The 21,333-nt window shown below is 40.8% G+C and overlaps 1 protein-coding gene and 1 long non-coding RNA gene across 8 annotated transcripts in view; both read right to left on the reverse strand.

Moving 5' to 3' along the window:
• The window catches only part of VTI1A (vesicle transport through interaction with t-SNAREs 1A), a 375,769-nt gene that overhangs the window by 92,689 nt on the left and 261,747 nt on the right, over nucleotides 1-21,333 (reverse strand). Inside the window, exon 8 of one of the 7 annotated variants that reach the window (XR_014068505.1) lies at nucleotides 18,116-18,223. The exons of 4 other annotated variants lie outside the window; for them this stretch is intronic. Coding sequence is in view for 1 of the 3 variants with exons in the window: in XM_081540104.1 (XP_081396230.1) it covers nucleotides 20,709-20,712 (4 nt within the window). In the remaining 2 variants the exon portion in view is untranslated. Of the gene's footprint in view, nucleotides 1-18,115; nucleotides 18,224-19,094; nucleotides 20,713-21,333 lie in introns of those variants that run through there. 2 more of the 7 variants (XR_014068517.1, XM_081540104.1) reach the window with 2 other exon arrangements.
• Nucleotides 8,843-11,753, reverse strand: LOC145525952 (uncharacterized). Its single transcript, XR_014068525.1, has 2 exons — nucleotides 11,548-11,753; nucleotides 8,843-10,516 (listed from the first exon to the last, which is right to left on the reverse strand). It is a non-coding gene; the product is annotated as an uncharacterized LOC145525952 (long non-coding RNA).

Below are 21,333 nucleotides of genomic sequence, written 5' to 3' on the forward strand. Positions count from 1 at the left end.
CCAAAGCGTAGGAACACAGAGAAGGAGGAAATGCTAGTGCCCATTCATTGAGGGCAATCGTTGCTTTGGTTCCCAGTGGACACCCTCCTTCCCACCTCTGATCATGCATATTTTCCTTGGAAGGCCTGGGCTGCTGACTCTGAGAGTGTCTAATTTGCAAGAACCTTATTCCTTAGGTATATCCTCTACTCGGACCATCTGCCTTTACTATGTCAAACTCTGGCTGACCTGGTAATGTGAAGAGTCAATCTGTCATGAGAGAGACATATTTGGGGGGAGGGGGAGGAAGCAGAGCACACAGAGAGAGAAGCATGTAGGTCAGGAAACAGTAAGGAAAACTTTCTGGCATTCATATTGGTCATCAGTAGCCCCGGGGGGAATAAAGGGCTCCCTGAGGCTCAGTGCATCATCGGGAAGATTAATTAACATTTGTAAAGGCCACACACAATGTGAAAGGCCCAGTAATGGATCTCCAAAAGCTGCAGTCCTTGTTTTCCAGAAGGGTCATGAAACCAGGAGTGGAAAATATTCCCTAGAAGACAAGCTGGATGACCTCGGCCATGAAGAACACTGCAAAGAAATGACCGGGCTTGTCTGGGATTCTCTTCATTCTCAAGTTGAATCTGATCTGACAGATGTGGTGAGTAATTAAACCCTTGTCCATTCATCGTCTGAATGCTTGCACTGCTCGGAGAATGGGGCAGGAATAATGAGAGGCACAGCCCCTCTGGGACTATTCAGGAGGGCTCAAATTTGCATGGTCACATGAACCCAAAGGAAGTGGATTATGCTGGCCCCGCCAGGAAGTGGAGACCGCCAGAGCTTTCTGATTTGCATAAATCATAGGGCTGGAAGGCAGCGGGGCTTAAGGGCTCTCAAAGAAATCCAGGTGTAGCTGCCTTCCCCCAAATTCAGTACATTTTTGTAGCTAGATGCCTGCTCACAAAGGCTGTATAGGAAATTGCACTTGTGATGTCATTTGTTCAAAAGTTTCGTCAATACATTCCCTTAAGTTTTCCCCAAACATGATTTTTACAAGTGAAGTTGCTACACAGCCTTTTAATGAATGTATTCTTTTAATCACCTTGAAAAAAAGGTGATGTGGTAAGGGGTAATGCATTATATTATGATTACTGCTGTCAACCAATTTCTAATTGTGTGACAAGGTGCTTAAGAATTGTTTATGAAAAAAACAGTTAATGCCTCTCAAAAAGGATTACATTCTTTTTAAGTTTCAAATGAAGGCTACCAATTAATTAATCCATTTACATAAAAATGTCTTGGATCAGCTACTTGCAAAGATAAAGGATGAAATCTATCCTCTAATTGGAAAAAGAAAAACTGCTATAAATGTGTGGTAATAAACATATAGAAGGACAGTACAAGAAGTAAATAGCAGTCATTAATTAAAAACTGAAATGTAAAAAATTTTATTTTATTCTAAGTAAAAAATTAAAAGTATTGATGATGTCACATACTTTGCTGAATAACTTCTCTCAAATAAAGCTTTCCATCCGTGCCGTTTTGCTCAATTTTCTTACTGGAAGCCATACAAAAATTACATAATGGTTTTAGATGGGATGTAAATCTCTCTTCAGTTTTTTTCCTCCTAAAGAGCTAGCTTCATGTTGTCTCCCAGATTCACAGACATCAGTCAACAGAGTTGGGTTAACATTCAAATCTTTGCTCCCATGGGTTCTGAACGAGTCCTACACTTGATGCAAACAGTCATTACAGACCCAGAGTGGAACAAAGAAGGCAGATATTTACTAGTGAAAAACTGAAGTTGCTTAATCACTTTAATATATGTAATCAAATGGAAATTATACATTACACAGACTAATTACATATAATTTCTTGGCATTTGGTATACATTATTCAGACTATATCAGGGAAAAAAAATTTTTAAAGATTCTTTTTTATAGCAGAATTTTCATTGTAAAATACGTCTCATGTGAAATCCCATCTTCCTAGTATTTCTTCTGAAGTCTTTGATGACTTAGTTCGTTTTCCCTGGTGTTTTCCAAGCTGAGGCAGAGCTGCCATTTTGCAGTTGGAATTGGTCTTTTCATGGTCACTTGCTGGATTTATTGACATAGTGCTTGAGTAAAATGCTGAGGCAAAAAGTGGGAAGGGCAAGAGAGAGAAAGGAGGAGAGAAAAAGAAAGGAGGAAAAAGAGGGAAGAGAGAACATGGAGGAAAGAGAGAACATGGAGGAAAAAGAGGGAGATGTTTAAGAAAATCCTAAAGGTATAGGGTGTGACCAACGGGAAGGAGAAATGCTTAGCCTAAGAGACTGATAAGAAATGAACTGCCAACGTCAACAGGTCACCTGTCACAGGGGCTCCACCGTGTTGGTGGACTGGCAGGAAGAGACCCAGGCATGCCGGCTCTGCACCAGCCCTGACTCTAAATGAATTTAAAGGTACCTCTTATAGTTTCTCTTTGGACAGATGGTTCAAGCCGCAACGTGGCTATCAATTGGCAGGGCCCAATCTCTGTTTTACAAAGGTGTGAGGGAGGAATTATCAATAAACTCCAAGAGAAGCCTTCTCAGAAGTAGAAACAAAAAACTTAAGTTCTAGTAAAGTCTTTGCAGGGAAACAAGGGTCACAGAACGGAAAAAAAACCTATGGTTTACCTGCAGCTGTACTCTCTCTCCTGTACCAAGTCCATTTCCACCTTCAAAATAACTGAGCTAGTTCATGGGATCTTCTTTAGAGAAGGAAATGATAACCCACTCCAGTGTTCTTGCCTGGAGAACTCTATGGACAGAGGACCCTGGCTGGGCTACAGTTCATGGGATCACAAAGAGTTGGACATGATTGAGTGCTAACACTTTATTTCTAAGGAGCGGGTGCCATTTATACAAATGGCCAGCGTTACTTTCATGCCCTGTTGCTGAGAACTATGGTGGTGAGACCTAGGTCCAGAGAAGTTACATAATTCATCCCAGGCAATGCTGCTGGGGAGAGACATCCAGATGGTGGGGTTCCTGGGTTAGAGGCCAGTGTGCCCAACCTTTGGCCCGTGAAGTTTCTGGGGAATATCAGGTTTGCTACCCACAAAGAGGGTTGGAAGAACTCTCCAGAATGATAGCCAGGAATGACCCTTGGCAGTACCTTTGCAGCACTGAGAATCTATTAAGTCCCCTCTCCAAGTGTTTGAGAGAATACTTTAGAGGTTACACCAAGGGTGTCCAGCCCACGATTAGCCAATTTTCAAATGGGGTGTGAACTGTGTCTCAACTTCATTGATGGCATCCCCATCAATGACAACCTACCACACCCCAGGGGTGCTGCTCCCCCATTGTTAGAGGGTATTTTTGTATAGGTCCCTTGGAAGTGTGCATCAATTTGTGCTGTTTTTCCTGAAATGTCTGTTGTGTATTTTGTGTTTTGTTTGTTTCATTTTGGGCTGCACCCCGTGGCTTGATGGATCTTAGTTCCCCAACCAGGGATTGAACCCTGGACTCCCAGCAGTGGAATCCCAGTGGTGGAAGCTTGGACTCCTAACCACTGGACTGCCAGGGAATTTCCCTGTTGTGTATTTTGAATACACTCAATTTCATGGAGGGAAAGTCTTCCTAAGATTCTATATAGCGATAGAACCTCTTCAATTGTAAAACTAAGACAATTCCAGTCTTTGAGGATTAAAGATAAGCACACTGATTGGCATAAAAAAAAAAGCCCCACAATAAGTGGTAATTATCACAATTATTATCGCAGAAAAAGAAGTGTAAGCAGTTGTTTAAGGCTACGAGAACAGCTTTATTTTCATATTTTTCTTCCCAGAGATTTAAACTGTTCAGGTCTGTTTGCATTCTTTTTGGTCTGTGCTGATATCAACACATTATTTAAAGAGTGTTAGAAAAGTTAATCCAAGAGAAACATACGCTTTGAGTCACTGACCTCTTTAAATGACACCTTTTTCATTAATTATTACCTTTCAGTGATAGTACTGGGGCCAGTTTCTTTTCTCTCTGATGGCTTATGTGAGTTTGAGGATAAAAAGTGGTTTCGAACCCTTATAGCCAAGAAGCCAAAGAGCCTCTCCTTTTAAACTTTCAAGACAAAAGCACAAACCAACCAACCAACCAACCTTTAAACGCCAGTAAAGCTGATAGGTTAGAGCCAGTTCCCAGACTAGCTTGGCCACTTAGGAGAGACATGATCTGAGTAAGTTGTTTCCTTACTCATAAGGTGGAATAATAAAAACACTTATCTCTTAGGGCTATTGTAGAAGGTTTTTAAAAATCCACTAATAAAAAGGGCTTAGCCCATGCCTGGTACATAGACGTGCTCTACAACTGGTTACCATAATTATGATACTATCAGTAACCATAAAACTCCCATAGAAGAGTCAGGGCATTGGTGCAGGGAATGGTTATTGATAGGTATTGATGGAGAACACTAGGGATAACCAAGGCCCCACTTTCCCCCAATTCTCCCTCTCTTTGCACGTACATGGTGTGATTCTATTTCTTTTTTTCTATTTCAGGAAATTAATTTGTACTTGAAAAGAGTCACTAAGTTGAGCCCTTTGTGATATATGTGTTTAAAAAATGTGGTGGTGACACCTGGGGTTATCAGTCTTTTTATTTGTGGAGACAAAGGTCATATCAGACTTTAGCAATTGTGTGTTTTCTGGGCCCATATACTATGGAAGGCTCCTTTATCCCCTTAGTGCCCCGTGCATGGTAAAGAAAGCAATTTATTTTATTTTATTTCAGTCTTTCTTTTCATGAGATGGAGCAAACAGCCTGTGTTATTCTGAAAGGATGTTAAAAAGCAAAATTATTCCCAGGAATTTCTAGTTTATTTAACAGTTGTGGATAAACATAAAACGGGTGTCATTCTGCCACACGGGCCGCCCCCCCTACACCATCTACTGCTGATTTCATCAGCTGTGTGAGGCGTTCTCAATATTTCTTCTTCTTTTGCTATTGGTAGATAATATTTCTGATTCTACTCAATTTAAAATAGACGTTAAAATAGACGAAAGAAAGAGAAGAGGGAGAAAGAAACAAAGAAGGAATCAAGGGAGGGAGGAAGAGAGGGTGGAAGAAAGGCTTAAGCAGGGACTGCCTCCAAGAATCTGAGAAGTTGTCCTGAGTTAAATCCCTTTCTCTCTGAGACAACTGGTGACTTGGAGCCACACTGTCCCCTCAGCAGCCCGTTTGTGTCACAGATGCGCTGCACAGCATCAGGGCAGCTGCAAGGCACGCTGGGAGTGTGGGGTGGGCTTTACTGGGGCCAGAGAATGGGGGGAAGGTGGAAGTAGGGGAGGGCAGGGTCCTGTTGAGGTCGGTCGGTCCTCAGGCTTCCAGGAGTCTTGAGAGCTAAAGGTGAGCTTTCAGAAGCCCACTTTTTAAAACCGAGATTTTGGCTTCCTTCAAAAAGTGGACTTTTAATAACCCTGGATCCTCAGGGAAGGTAGAAAGATATGAGAGGAGGGTAAAAAAAGATACTACTGTATCATTTTTCCTTCCATTTATAAAATCTTCTCATGAAGATTAATTTTCTTTCTGCTGTTAGTATTATTAAGCTTGAGACCACTCTACTGCACAAGAGTTTTTCTGCCTTGAGAATGGACAACATCTGCTGCACTGACTTGCTGATTCGTACAGTCTATATACTGAAATACAAACCATCCAAAAGCTCATGACTTCCACAATGAGGACCAGCTACTTAATGCTCCTCTCCCTGTCCCATGTGCTAGGAGGTATTCATGAAGAATGACGGCTTATAATTTATTTCCTATCATGTTTTCTTCATGTATACAACTTTGACTCCTTACGCATCATGAGAATTCTTTTATGCAGGGTGTCATTAGGGAAAGAATGCAGCTTCTCTTTTGGAAGAGCAGTTTGGCTGTGCTCTGTCTTCTTTCAGCAACATCTAATGAGGGCCTACTGTGTGCCTTGTTCTAGGTAAGCTCGATGGAGGCAGATGCTGGAGGAAGACAGGTTCAAACAACACAAGAGCAGGCTGAGCAAAGCCATTTTGGGTTTTACTGCTGATGCCTCTCACTATCTTAGATGAAGGACCACTTTTTGCTTGGATGTTTCATTTCCAAACTTTTGAGGACTAATAGGTACTTTGTCGTTCAGTTGTGTCTGACTCTTTGTGACACCATGGACTATATAGCCTACCAGGCTCCTCTGCCCATGGGAATTCTCCAGGCAAGAACACTGGAGGGGGTTGCTGTTTCCTTATGGAGTCCTATTAATGTGACAAGCCTCATGCAACTTACCTAAAGTGTACTCAACAGCATCCAAAATGGTTTATGCCCTGTTCAATGAGACCAGTTGACCGACCATGTGTTTGGATGTTGTGGCAAGGGGAAATCACTATATTTTTAAATGCTTACTCTCGATTGTTACACTTACAACATCATAGAATAACAGTATACAGTTCATGGACTGGCACCAGGAGTAGCTCTAGACCAAAGAATGAAAAATGTTCAGTGAAGCAACTGAAAGCCTGCACCCTGATTCCCGTTTTGTGCTTTTCTGTCCAGACTCGTGCTCCACCTCCGTATCCTGTAGCCTCCAACAAGCCAGTCAAAGCAGGACCTAGTCTGTGAAAATAAATTCAACTCCAAGATAGTCTGAAGGCCTTGAAGACCATGAAATTGTCTATAAAATTTTATGTGTATGTGCATTTTTCTAGCGAAAAGGACCCTAGTTTTCATCTTATGTTCGAAAGGGTATGTGGACATACCCAGTAGTATGTGGAAAAATGCTTCTGATAAACTAACTTCTCAACACTTTTTCATTACCCAGCTGCTGCTGCTGCTAAGTCGCTTCAGTCGTGTCCGACTCTGCGACCCCATAGACGGCAGCCCACCAGGCTCCGCCATCCCTGGGATTCTCCAGGCAAGAATACTGGAGTGGGTTGCCATTTCCTTCTCCAGTGCATGAACAGGAAAAGTGAAGTGAAGTCGCTCAGTCATGTCTGACTCTTAGCGACCCCATGGACTACAGCCTACCAGGCTCCTCCGTCCATGGCATTTTCCAGGCAAGAGTACTGGAGTGGGGTGCCATTGCCTTCTCCGTCATTACCCAGCAACTCTAGTTAAAAATTTCAACATGCACCCATCTGTGAGTCCCAGGGAAACACACACACCTGAGGGTTGTTTGTTTTCATGAAGCCTCCCCTGACCTGATGACTGGGCTGACCATTTCCAAGGTGTTGCAAAGCACTGCTCATCTCGGTTAAGAAAGAGACTAGATTTGTCTACCAAAGTCTTGGATAGCAACAGGAGGTTTAACTTTCTTCACAAATTAAATAAAAATTAGTCTGTGAAAAGAATACAACTATTCTTCAGCAGTAGGAAGGTGTTCTTCATGCTGGCATCTTAGAAGCTCAAAGATGAGTGAAGCATCCGACTTAGAAGGGAAGGATGGACAGACTGAGAGAGAAGGTCGGGTCTAGGAGGAGAAGAGGTGAACACTGGCTGCTGTAAGTGTGTGGGAGGCAGGGAGTATCCAGGTGGAACCAGATGACCCCAAGGTGCTGGAATAATGAGATATACAGGAAGATGGGGTTGCCATTCCAACACTAATATAATCATTTTAAGAACGAATCTACCCCTAGTGCCCAGACTGTGGCCTTTACACGCATAGAAAGGCACCAGGATTCCTTGTAGAAACAGCTGAGTCCAGATTCAGACCAGGAGCCTGGGGTACCTTATCCTGCCAGAAAATACTAGAGGAATTACATTCAAAGGTGACCAGAGGCATCTAGAAGGGTTTCCCATTGATGAAAGATGGGTTCTTTGAATATCAAAAAGAGTATGACTACAGTGGACTGATGCATATGAAACAGACAAAATCTTAAGTGTTTAAATAGTATTCAACAACAAACAAACCTTACAGGTCACTTTTGGAGGTTGCTGGAGCAATTCAGTATTCTGAAAACTGATAAATCAATGGAAAGAGGCTTTTATGTCTGCTTCTCTTGTATGAACTGTATTTCAGAGTGAGCCAATAGTTGATAATGATAAGTTTTTCTATTAATGTATAGAATAATAGCTAATACATGCAGAAAGAATGGCAGAATTGAGAATCTCCATTTTGTAACCTCTAATGGATATAGATAATGATTATTAAGTAACTGTAACTGTTAACAGGTAGATAGACAACTTCATAATGGATGAATTAGGCTGGCCATATCTGAATCCACTATCAATCTTGACATCAATAAAAGTCATTATGCCTCCTGATGTGATACAACTGAACCTGAATTTCATCATGTCTTCAGAGCTAACCACTAAGTTACAGGAAGTACAGAGGAGAGAGGAACACATCAAACAGTACAATGAGGATGCAACAGGTCAAATATATAACGTGGACATTTTTACAGGACAATGGTTTGGTTTCTTCAACAAATAAATGCTATAAAAACAGGAGCAATATCTGTAATAGATTGAAAGAGGTTTAAGGCTAGGTCGGTCAAATGCAACAGGTGCATCTTGTTTGGATCCTGATTCAAACTGCCCAGTTATTTGTAGACTTTTGTAAACAATTAGGGAAAACTTAACCTGGCCAGGGCATGCAATCATTAAAATTGCTAGTTGCGATAAGGGTATTGCAGTGAAGTTTTTGAAAAGTTGTTCTGTGTGTACTAGAGCTACATACTATTAATAAAAATGTACAGTTAAAATCAGCCTATCTCGAATTTGCTTTAAAATACTCTGGGAAAACAAAAGAGAAAGGGAAGAAAAAGAAAACAAGAATGGCTAAATGTTGGTAATTGTGAAAGATGGGTGTTGGGAGATGGGGGTCCACTACACTATTTTTTTCTGTGTGTGTTATATAAATTTCTGTGAGAAAAGGTTTGTTTTTTTTTTTTTAAGAGAGAGACTCTCCCAGAAAATAAAGCAAGTTATGACAGGAAAGCTGATGAAAAACACAACCCTTATCTATCGAGTCTTTGAATTCATGCCCACCACACTTGCCTGAGCCCTAGGGTCTGAGGAGGCCAAGCACAGGTCACAGCAGGGAGTTCAGTCTTCCTGGCCTCTGTAGTACTGGGTAACTAGATGCCTGGGAACTCATGGGGAGGCAGCAATTGCGCTGAGTCCACAATCCCCAAGAGAGGTTGGGGCAGCTGCCTGATTGGTGGGAGGGGATGGAGGCTTTCAGGATCTACTCTGGGAGAGGCAAGGAAGAGGACTCCAGCCATTGCCTAGCATCCTCTTTAACCTCATTCCCAGAGCAAATCCAAAATGAGTACCCACGGAACCGGGCCATGTGGGATTCTATAATGCACCACTGGCAATATGCCATGGCAAGCAACCCTCAGAACTGTAGATGACTGGCATATTTGAGGCCACACACATCTTTCCTCCAGCTCTCTGTCTATCCTCTTGTATGTTATTAATGCATTTAAAGAACTGTAATAAATTTGGATTTGGAGGGGGTTTAGTTAGAGGTAATAACACCATACTTGATACAAAAATGACCTATTGGGACCTGTAATATCTCCATGCCAGCTTTTTTCAATTAAGTGACCACAACCAGCAAACAACTATTAACATGGGGACTTTGTGGGCTACAAAGATATGCAGTGTCTGCAATGGTGAGCCACAAAATGCTTATAGGAGAAAAGGGAGAAAAAAAAAACAGTTTCTCACATAAGTTCTCGAGACAAAGATGTTATTCAGCTTTACAATCCTTTGAGCTCCTCCTAGGAATATTCCACCAATCTCCACAATTGCAGTTGGAGGCTGTCTCGATGGAAACTGTGTGCTAGAGAACCTGTAATATCCATGAAATGTCTACACTTGTCCTCAACCCGAGAGAGTCAGGGACTCTTGCTACTGTACCCTCAACGACCAGAGCCGCCTCAGTTATTTCCTCAACTGAAAACTAAACAGAAACTAGGCCTAATTGTGCACTTTAATTTTTCTCTGAGGCTGTCCCACACACCCTAATTGTATTTACTTTTTTGCACGATTAGCCACGGATGTGGAGTTTGGAGCCGCTGCTTCCTATTGAATAGCAACCATGCTTTCTGGACCGTAGGTCCCACGGTTCAGTAGGGTGGCGGTTGGAAACTGGAGATTACCCAGAGGATTCAGGAGGTCAGCCTGCCATACACAGTGCTTCATGGCCCTCCCAGTTATCCAGCAGGGACCCAGTACCACCCTTCAGCCCAGGCTCCTGGCTGGCAGAGCTCTGGCCTATTCTTCATGCAGAATAAAGAGCTGGAGAGAGCTGTGGGAGGTTGCCTGGCTCAAGCTTCAGCTTCTTGCAAAAAACTTGATGCAAAACATTCCACTTCATTGGAAAGTTCTGAATCTGAGGGAGTACACTCTTGCTAGAGTAGTTGAAAAGAGTCTTTAGTTTTCAAGTAAGGTCAGTCCAGTTTGCAGCCTTGTACGGAACAGACTGTTTTCTCAATAGGAGCTGAGTTCCTATGCCAGGAGCATTACTGCTACAGCTACTACTAGTAACAGCAGCAAAACAACGATGATGATGACGATTGTAATGTCATAAAATGTCAAGCTTTTATTTTCTTTCAGGTCTTTATCTTAGTTTTTATCATATGAGTAGCATTGTAATCTCCATTTACAAATTAAGAAACTGAGGTACAGAGACATGAAAATAACCTGCCCAAAGTCACAGAACTAGTAAGTGGAAAAAGTCAGGCTTTCTGGCTCTAGAGCAGTGGTGTGAACTACTGTGAGATGCTGCCTCTAGCCACATTAGCCACGTTAGTTTTGACTAATTTAGCCACATTAGCTAAAACTTACGAGTTTTGGTTCTGAATGGATTATCTGAGTTCCAAAGAGTGGCCAAAATGGCAAAGCAAATGTCCGGAGTTTGCTGAATTTATGCTTACACTGGAGTAGTTCATCTTAATGTTGTTTTCACAGAAGAATCATCTGGACAGCTGTTAAAAAACACTGATGCTGGGAACCCATAGTTAGAGATTTAGACTCGTGGTCTGGGGTGGAGCCTGGTCATCGGTATGTTTAAAAAACTCCCCAGGTGATTCTCATGTGCAGCCAGGGCTAGGAACCACAGGGTGAGACTGACAAATGTGCTTCTGAACAGCTGTGGCAAAATAAAAAATGCAATCGACATTGCTGCACATTTTCTCTTTCTCTTCGATAGTCACAAAGGACAATAACATATTAAAGGCTCATATTTAAACTTATTTGAATATGGGACCTTTGTTGTGCAGAGTGTCTATAAACATAGATGGGAAGTGCTGTTCTGTTTGGAAACTAGATTTTCAAGCTGATAAATTTGGTTACTCTCTGTTAAACAGAAAACTCTGTACAGACGGGAGTTTGATCAGTCAGTCTCTTTCTTCAGTAAGGATACAAAGGACTCCTTAAACCAGCTTATTCTCTTAAGTAACAACAAAGATCCACAATCTCATAGTTGGAAGGAACTGTGAGTGCCTTCTCATTTCTCTTGACAACAATACCACACACACACACACACACACACACACACACAATGCAGAAATCTCTCTTAGAGCATCCTCCCAGATGGTCATCCAGCTCTAGCTTGAACAGTTCAATGACAAGAGACCTCACTCCTTCACAAGACAACACATTTCATTGTTGGACAGATCAAGTCTTCTTTATATGGCCTCAAAATTGCCTCCCCATAACTTCTACTTGTTCAGAGCTCTGTTGTTGTCTGAAATAATGGCATAAAGTCTCCTCTTCTTTCAAATGAGTGTCCTTCAGCACATCATTAAGGCGCAGCATGGTACACTGGAGGCAACACAGGCCTACACAGGAGCCAAGAGACTAGCATCTGATATGTAGCCCTGACCGAGACATTATGACTATAGCAACTAATGCAAGTCCTCCAGGCCTTAGTGTCATCATAAATATGACAAATCAGTAAAAACAAGGACAATGAAAAACTTAACTGCATAATTGTAAACATCAAATCAAAAGTGTAAGTCAAATGCTTTGTAACTGAATTGTGTGTGTGCTCAGTTGCTCAGTTATGTCTGACTCTTTGCAACCCCATGGGCTGCAGCCTGCCAGGTTCCTCTGTCCATAGGATTTCCCAGGCAAGAATGCTGGAGCGGGTTACCATTTCCTTCTTTGGGGGATCTTCCCAACCCAGAGAGTGAACCTGTATCTCCTGCACTGGCAGGTGGCTTCTTTACCACCTGGGAGTTCTTTGAAATTGAAAAGAACTCTAGAAATATGTTATTATATTAGTAGGTCTTTTAATGTACTATATGTATTATATATACATAATATCTTTATATTCAAATAATTCTTCCATGACTTGAAACTTAGATTTTATTTCCAAAGTTAGGTATATTAGTGCTGCTAAATAACTACATTAATGATGGTAAATTATGCTCCATGATGCCACCTATCGGTCACTTGTGTCAGTGATTCAAAATTACTTGTGTCAATAAAAGGCTCTCAAGATGGCATGGGTAACAATGTGCCAATGCTGTCTTTTTGTAAAGACTGGAGGAAACATAATTATGAACTTGGAATCAGAAGGTCTGGGTTAGAGTCTGCCACTTACTACGTAGGCACCATCCAACAAGTTAGCTAACCTGCTCCCTTACACACAATGGGACAGAAAAATAATATCAATCTTACATGTGCTACTATGAGGTTAAAATAAAATAGTATGTGTTAAGTACTCAACAATAAATATTGTGGATTCTAATTGCAGAGCACTTCATCATTATTTTTTTTTATTAATCACTGAGAACCCATTTGAAAAATGCATTATTTTCTCTACATTAAGTAGAGACATTCAGTTCTTTGGATTCCACTTGAATAGACCTCTATCATTAATTCTGTATGACCCACATTATTTCATTTTTTAGGCTCTCTGTTACCTAATTTGTAAAATGAGTTAATTGGACAAACAGATCTTTAAACCATTTTCTAGGTATGACTCTAGGACGATGAAGATCTGACATATTGCTAATCAAATTGAAAATAGTTTCAGAAGTAAACTGATTCCTAAAAGGAGTTCAATTCTTGTATAATCCAAAGATACTACAATTGTAAAAACAATGTCTTCAATTTTAAATCTGTTTTGAAAATTACTCCCTTTAGAAAGATATATTTGCTTCCAACTTAGTTCTTCTAGCCACATTCCTAAGGTGAGGTAACAGAATTTTAAAATACTTAATTGAAACAGATATTTCTCCAAAGAAGAAATACAAATGGCCAATGCTGCTGCTGCTGCTAAGTCGCTTCAGTCGTGTTCGACTCTGTGCAACCCCATAGATGGCAGCCCACCAGGCTCCCCTGTCCCTGGGATTCTCCAGGCAAGAACCAATAAACACATAAAAAAATGCTCAACATCTTAGCCACACTGGGAAATGCAAATCAAAACCACAAAGAGACAGTACCTTACATCCACTGGGATAATTATAATAAAAAAGACAGACAATAACAAGTGTTGGTGAGGATGTGAAGAGATTGGAACCCCAATACATTGCTGGTGGAAATATAAAACAGTCCAGTTACTTTAGAAAACAGTTTGGCACTTTTTCAAAAGTTAAACATAGAGTTACCATATGACCCAGCAGTTCTACTCCTAAGTATACAGCCAGCAGAAATGAAAACATATGTCCAAACAAAAACTTGATGTGACTGTTTATAGCAGTGTTAGTTATAATAGCCAAAAAAAGTAGAAACAACCTAAATGTCCACCAATTAATAAATGGATAAATAAAATTTGTAATATCCATACAGGAGAATATTAGTAGGCAACAAAAAGATATGAGGTACTAATACAGGCTACAACAGATGAAACTTGAAAACCTTATGCTAAGTGACAGAAGCCAGGAACAAAAGATCACATATTACATGATTTCATTTATATGAAATGTCCAGAATAGGCAAATTCATAGAGACAGAAAGTTGATTAGTGGTTGTAAGGGGCTAGTGGGAATTGGGGAGTGACTGCTAATGGGTACCAGATTTCGTTTTGGGGTGATGAAAATGTTCTAAAATTGACTGCAGTGATGGCTGCACAACTTGGTGAATATACTAAAAACCATTCAATCGTACACTTTAAATGGGTGAATTGTAGACTATGTAAACTGTATCTTAAAGCTGTTAAAAACTCAATAGAAGCCCATGATCTTTAAATTATAAGGATCAAAGATCAATTCAATTTAAAGTGCAAAGAACACATGTGTTTGTAAAATAGTATTCCATGTGGATAATTGCTTTATATGTTCAACTGCTTTAAGCCCATTTTTGCATTTGGATCATTTTTCAAGGCAGAGCTGAAATTTAAGGAAGTAAATTGAATAAACAAGGCTATAGCAGCACACAAAATGTATTTCTTTTATTTTATGCTACCCAGGATTGACTCAGCGGTGTAAAATGCCATTTAAAAAAAGAATGATGAAATTTGAATGAGAAAATGTATTTCATCGTGGAAGATAAAAGTCTTCCCTTTTCTACAGTGAATACAGGTAATTTCAGAAGCAGCAGCTCCTAATTATTCACTGTTGAAACGCTAAAAAAAGGTTCATATTGAAAACAGTGACCTCCAGTTTGCTCTGTGAATGAAGGCAGACACAAATTCTCATTTTCCTAGAATCCTGGTTGATAACTGAGTTGGGAAAGCTTGCATTTCTTCATTACAGTGCAGTCGACTGTTCATTTAAATAACAATAACCTGCATAAAAGTCACAAAAGCATTATCTAGCAATTCCACTGTGGTGAAATGCATTATTAGTACTAACAATGCCAAACAGAGTAAATAAATGACTGTCTTATTTTCAGCATTATTCCTGATTACTTAGCTTTATGAAAGGCTAGCATTATTATTACTGGTGTATTCAACACCTTGGTCAACACTATTTGCTTGGATAACTCTTGAACTAGAGGGGATTTTAAAATAGAGCTATATTCTTTTCTAGGTTATCCAAGGGCGAAAAATCCCCTCTAACCCAGTGCTCATATATCATATATTTTTAACAGAAAATATTTGAAGAACTCAACTTCTGTTCACTATGTATGTGTAAAAACTAAAAGTCCTCATTAAAATAGCATACTTGCAATAGTACTTATTTAAAAATGTAAAATTTACATCAATAGTTTAACTTTACATCAGAAGATTCCTACCAAGAACAGGCTAAAGTTTTTCAAAGTTTCTTAAGCCCAAAGTCTGAACCTTTTTTAAAAAACTTTTTTCTTTGTTTTTACTCCCTGAAACATCCAGTACTTCACAAAACGCTCCTGACCAACCCTGTCATGAGCACCACCAGTCCACCCAGTGAATGGCAAATAAGGAGAGATTGGAAATCACTCACTCCTGAGGCTCTAGTTTGCTGTGGTAACATAAAAAGGGGCCTCTCAGAGAAAGATACGAGCAATATTTGGATTGAACTGTCCCTGATTAGAAAGAATGAAATGATGCCATTTGCAGCAACACTGATGGTCCTAAAGATTATCATACTAAGTGAAGTTAAGTCAGAAAGAGAAAGACAAATGCCATTTGATATCACTTATATGTGGAATCTAGAATATGACACAAATGAACTATTTATGAAACAGACATGCAGACATAGAGAACAAACTTGTGGGTACCAAGGTGGGTGGGGAGGTGGGGAGGAATGGATTGGTAGTTTGGGATTAGCAGATGCAAACTATTATATATAGAGTGGATAAACAACAAGGTCCTACTATATACCACAAGGAACTATATTCAGTATCTTATAATAAACCATAATGGAAAAAAATATAAAAGATATATATGTATAACTGAATCGCTTCACTGTACCCAAGAAACCAACACAACATTGTAAATAAACTATACTTCAATAAAAAAAAATTAAAAAAAAAACCAGTGCCCAATTGAAGTATAGTGTCTTTGAAGATGGGGCAACAGGACATATGCTATAAAGTGTTATCATTTTGAGAGGAACGCCATACACTAGAGTGACTGACTCTCATGTAGACAATGGAAGTATTTTGGTTTGTGTGTGTGCACTGAAGCCTTCGATCTTGGTGTGGAAAGGGAACAAGAAAGCTTTGGGGCAACAGCAGGATAAGTAAATTATTGATAATATTTAAGTAATTTAAAGGATTGCATGAGCAAAGGGAAATGTTTTGAAGGGTGTGTGGCACACTACATTTTCTAACATTGGCTACAAAATATTTCCATCTCACTGATTTTCCCCAACCATGCCACTCCTGCATCAAGAGGTGGGGGTCTGTGTCCCTTCCCATGGAAACTTGGTGGGCCCTCGTGACTGTCTTGAGGAATAAAATACAGCATGGGTGACACTGTGTGACTTCCTGAGTGAGTGCTCAATCACTCAGTCATGTCCGACTCACTGAGACCCCATGGACTGTAGCCTGCTAGGCTCCTTTGTCCATGGAATTTTCCAGGCAAAGATACTGGAGTGGGTTGCCATTTCTTCCTCCAGGGGATTTCCCAAACCAGGGATCAAATCCATGTCTCTTGTGTCTCCTGAACTGGCAGGAAGATTCCTTACCACTGAGCCACCTTCCTAGACCAGGGTAATAAAGGTCATGCAGCCTTGCTCTTAAACTCATCTTTGGGGATCTGAGGTGGCAAGCGTGAGGCTGCCATGCTGTAAAGAAGCCCAGACTAGCTCATGTAGACAGTCTACGTGGAAAAACCTTCAGATTGATAAAGAGATAACAGGAGAAAGTCCTAGCCAGTCTCTAGCTACTCCTCTATCCTCTCTTCCCAACTATTTCAGCTGCAGGCTCCAACTGAATACAACCTCATGGGAGATGCTGAGCCAGAACACCCAGCCAGGCTGCTCCTCAAATCCTGACCCACAGAAATCTTGAGAGATGATGATTATTGTTCTAAGCCATTACATTTTGGTTCATTACACAGCAATACAACCAGAAGAGGAGGGCTGGAGACCTGAAAGGAGACTCATATCATAAATAATACCAAAGGCATAGGGCATTTGGAGCCAAGGATTTCAAACCATAACCTCTTGACAACCCAGATAAAAGTAATGGAGAAAGATTCCTTCTAACCCTAAATCAAGTAATATCCCAACTCACTCATGATTCGGAGCTTAAGCTCCTCAGAAGTAGGTCCATGACCCCCTTTCATGGAATCTCTGGATTTTCCATACAGAGGTGCTGAGGGCAGCAAGGGGCAGGAGGGAACTTGCTCTGAAGCTGCATTTGTGTGGCAAGGGCTGTCCACTTCCTCAGGCAGTGGTGGCAAGGGGCTCATGAGATGGTGAGGAAGTTCTAGGCCCTCCAAGGCACCCACTGACCCTGCTTTGGTTTCAATAAAACCAGAAAGCTTGTTTCTGAGCACAACATATTGTTTTAATTCCTCCAAGTCTCTATTTTCTCTTCTTTGGTTAACTCGCACTCACTCTGCAGAATTCAGGCCGGGCATCGTCAACTCCAGGAAGCCCAACAGAGCAAAGAACTCCTTGTGTACCTCTATTGTCCTATTTAAATTTATAATTATACTCCTGTGTAGGTATGTTTTCTCACCATGCTAAGAGATAGATATTAATAACTTAGATTTGTATCTTGTACTGCCTAAGACTTGCCTTGTCACAGTAGCTGGTGCTCAATAAATGTTTGTGGAGATGAACATGTAAAGACAAGTTGGCTTCAAAGAACATATTTGGTGATGACAACGTCACCATGTTTTTGAAACATCCCATACTCTTCCTCAGTCTCTACCAGAAATCTCTCTCCATCCCGTGAACTCCCAGGGAAACACTTCATCTGAATTTCTCTCATGGCCCTTTCCCTCACCTTGGACCCTCATTCTCCCGCATTCTCCCATCTGGCCCATCTCCGTACCTCAGACCACACTTACATGATTCCTCTAAGATCCCCGCTTCCAGATGGTCCACTCCACGGAGGCAGGTGCCTGGGCCAATTCCCATCCTGAGTGCCGAGAGCAGCACTTCACATGCTAGAGGTGGGTTGGGTCAAGCAGTGTGTCTTCCCTGTCTCAGGACACTCACAAAGCCATTATTACTCTGAAATCTCTTCCCTGGGGTTAGCGACTCTGCCTCCAACAAGCCTGCAAACGCATTTGTCTTAGATATGTTCAACAGGTGATATCAAGGATACCAAATGATTTAAGGACAACCTGCCAAAGTTCTCAGAAGCTTACTGTGCCCTTGAAGTAGGTCATCCTCAGGAGCAGGAGCTTTTCATCTACCCAGCAGGTGTGTGTCATCAAACAAATATCACAAAGTGTCTTCCAGCCAGGAACAAGTATCTGGCAGGGAAACAGAAGTGCACAGACTCACTGACTACAGGTCTACGGGTCTAGACAGAGAGCATGAGATATTTTTTCTTAAAATATGGAAACCAATATTTTTTATTAACAGACGGTTTCAGCCCCACTATTTATGTCCCCCTGTCCAATCATCTGCCCCATCCACTAGTCCTAATTTTATAATTTCATTTGCAAAGATTTTCACACAGAAGCTTCCTGAAATGTGGCACCACGGAAACATATGGAAAACATTTTACATAAAATGCTGTGTTTTAAAAAAGAATCATAATGATAGGCTAATTTGGTTTACTAGGGATTATTTGCCAAGCCCTCCCTGCCTTTTTAGCATTTAAATTAGCCATTAGTATATATCTTCCTTCTTTTTGTTGGGAGATTCAAGAGATATTGTGGCTCAGCTGGTAAAGAATCTACCTGCAATGTGGGAGACCTAGGTTTGATCCCTGGGTTGGGAAGATCCCCTGGAGAAGGGAAAGGCTACCCACTCCAGTATTCTGGCACCTGGAGAATTCCATGAACTGTATAGTCCATGGGGTTGCAAAGAGTCAGACAGGACCGGATGACTTTAACTTTTCACTTTCAAGAGATATTAAAAATTCAGTAATTTGCAGTTGTTCATTTTTGTAAGATTAGGGAGAACTAATAATATGGTACAATTTGTTCTTGAATATTCTTGATCCTACCCCATCATTACATGCTAAACTACCTGGTATCATTGAACCCAAAAGGTTAAAAAAAAAATTTATTAAAAAAAATACATGTCTGGGGTTTAATACTTTAAAATCACAGGTACGTCTTTAAAACTTTAAAGTCATGGGCACATCTTAAAAGAATAAACATTTAGACTCAAATGTGGATGTGTTTTGGATTTAATTTTATGCACATTACTTATAATTCCCAACATCAAAGATAATTCTAAGAGAACCATGTACACACTGCACATCATGTGAGGCTGAAAAAGTTGGCTCAAATGAATTGTGTAGATCAATACAATTTTTTACTCATATGAAGGATATCCACTAATATAATGGTGAATTTTTGTTAGATCAGTGTTTTCTAATCTCAGTGTTTGCCAGTCACTCAGATACCATTTTCCTGACTTTACTGCACCTGAGCACCATCTAAGCTAGTATTTACTTAACTGTTTTCTGTATGTAAAGTTGAAATTGGCCTTTTAAAGAAAAAAAATTCACCTCCTCTCAAGCAATAATTACAGTAAAATCACAAGTTTGATGGCTACTTAAATTTGTTCTTTTGGACAAAACCTGGGCTAAAAAGTAAAAGCTGCCCTGCTTAGAAGAGGCATGAAAAGTGGCTGATCTTTTCATTTGATAAATATTTATTCAGCAGCTACTATGTGCCAAACTCTCTTGCAGATGCTGGGCAAGCAAAGCAAAGTTCCTGCTCTCATGGAGCTGACTTTCTATAGATGTAAAGAGATGCTAATAAACCAAGAAGTATATAATGCAATTCCAGGGAGTGATATGTACTACGAAGACAACTGAAGCAGGGGAAAGACACAGAATGACGAGGAATTTGGTCAGAGATCCAACACAGCATGAAGAACAGCGGGCTGCCGGAAGCAGAGGTAAAAGTCCAGAGTAATAATAATAACTATTGTTATTATTAATAGTAATAATATTAACTGTCACTAGTGGTCTAGTGGTTAAAACTCCGTGTTCCCAATGCAGGGGGCATAGGTTTGATCCCTGGTTGGGGATCTGGGAGTCCACATGCCACCCAGTGTGACCAAAAAAAAAAAAATCACAATAGTAACAGTTTCCATTTCTACTCCTATAAAACTTGGTCATGTCCCAAGATGAAGTCTTGTGTGATTTCCCTTTTTCAAACTGCTCTTCCAGGAGACTGTCTCTCATGGGCCGTTTTCACTGGGGATCACATTTATGGGACAGACTGAACCAGACGGGGTCACAGTGAGGAGAATCAGACCATCAGAAGTGACCAAAAGTGCTGGGGTGGGAGGAATGTAGCGAAAGAGTTGAGCACCAAGGGACATGGAGAGCGCCAAAGACTTCTGCCATTTTTGCCCCTGATCTTATGGTAGCAACCTCTTGGGAGATCACTTCATATGCCAACTTCGTTCAGGGCTACTGTAGTATTTTCCCCCACCCCCCATTTAAGGTGAAAGGAGCTGGTAAATAGGCTTAGATATTTTCTTAAAACTCTGACTCTTAGCTTATAGCTGAAAACATCACTAATACTCTAAATGAAACATATTAACAGAAGCATAGTCTGATCTATAAACAGACGTTTCACTTTGACCACATGTAGTTACTTAGGTTCCTTGGAGGCTGACTGCAGGATGAGAACCCAGCTGGTATCAGGTTTCAGACAAGGAGAGCTGAGCTCTTAAGGCTGATGGACGTGACTGGCTGCAATCCTGGCTGAGACTTGATAGTTGTGTGACTTTGAGCAAGTGACTGAACTTTGCTAAGCCTCAGTTTCCTCATCTGTAAAAGAAAATAATAATGCCTCCCTTACAGGTTTGCTCTGAGGGTGAAATGAAATGAGATAATGATTATACAGCACTTAGCATTTCGGTGCTCTTCAAATAAACGGCAATTAAGATGACAACAGCAATCATGACAATAATGATGATGAAGAAATCATACACAAGGTTCTCCAGTTCTGAGGCTGAGAAGGGAAGTCCTGGTTTCTGGATTCCTAAGAGGCTTAAGTAGTGAGTGAGTACTAGTGCTCTCCTGGGCTGGCCAGTGCCGCACAGTAGTCAGGGAGAAAAAGGGGCTGGAGAGGAAGGGGTCATCCATGTGGACCAGGAGACCAGCCTCCAAATCCAGAGGTTCAGAATGGGATGGGCAGTGGGGGCCATTCCAGGTGAAGTCAGGTAGACAGGGAAACATGGAAAGAGGCTCCTGGAGGTAGGACATGGGTCCTATATCAGGAACAGGAGATAGGCATTCAATGGAATTCCTGAGTTGACTAGAAGATGTATCTCGCAATCTGGGCCTGGTTGTAGAGGCCTCTTCATCTCAGATGCACCTTTTGCTCCACTGAAGTTTACAGGTGCTCAACATCTGTCACTCCAAATTTAAAAACAACAACAGGAGAGC

This window comes from Giraffa tippelskirchi, chromosome 2 (assembly GCF_054371585.1).
Source record: "Giraffa tippelskirchi isolate mGirTip1 chromosome 2, T2T-mGirTip1v1.2.pri, whole genome shotgun sequence".
In the NCBI taxonomy this organism is placed as follows: Eukaryota; Metazoa; Chordata; class Mammalia; order Artiodactyla; family Giraffidae; genus Giraffa; species Giraffa tippelskirchi.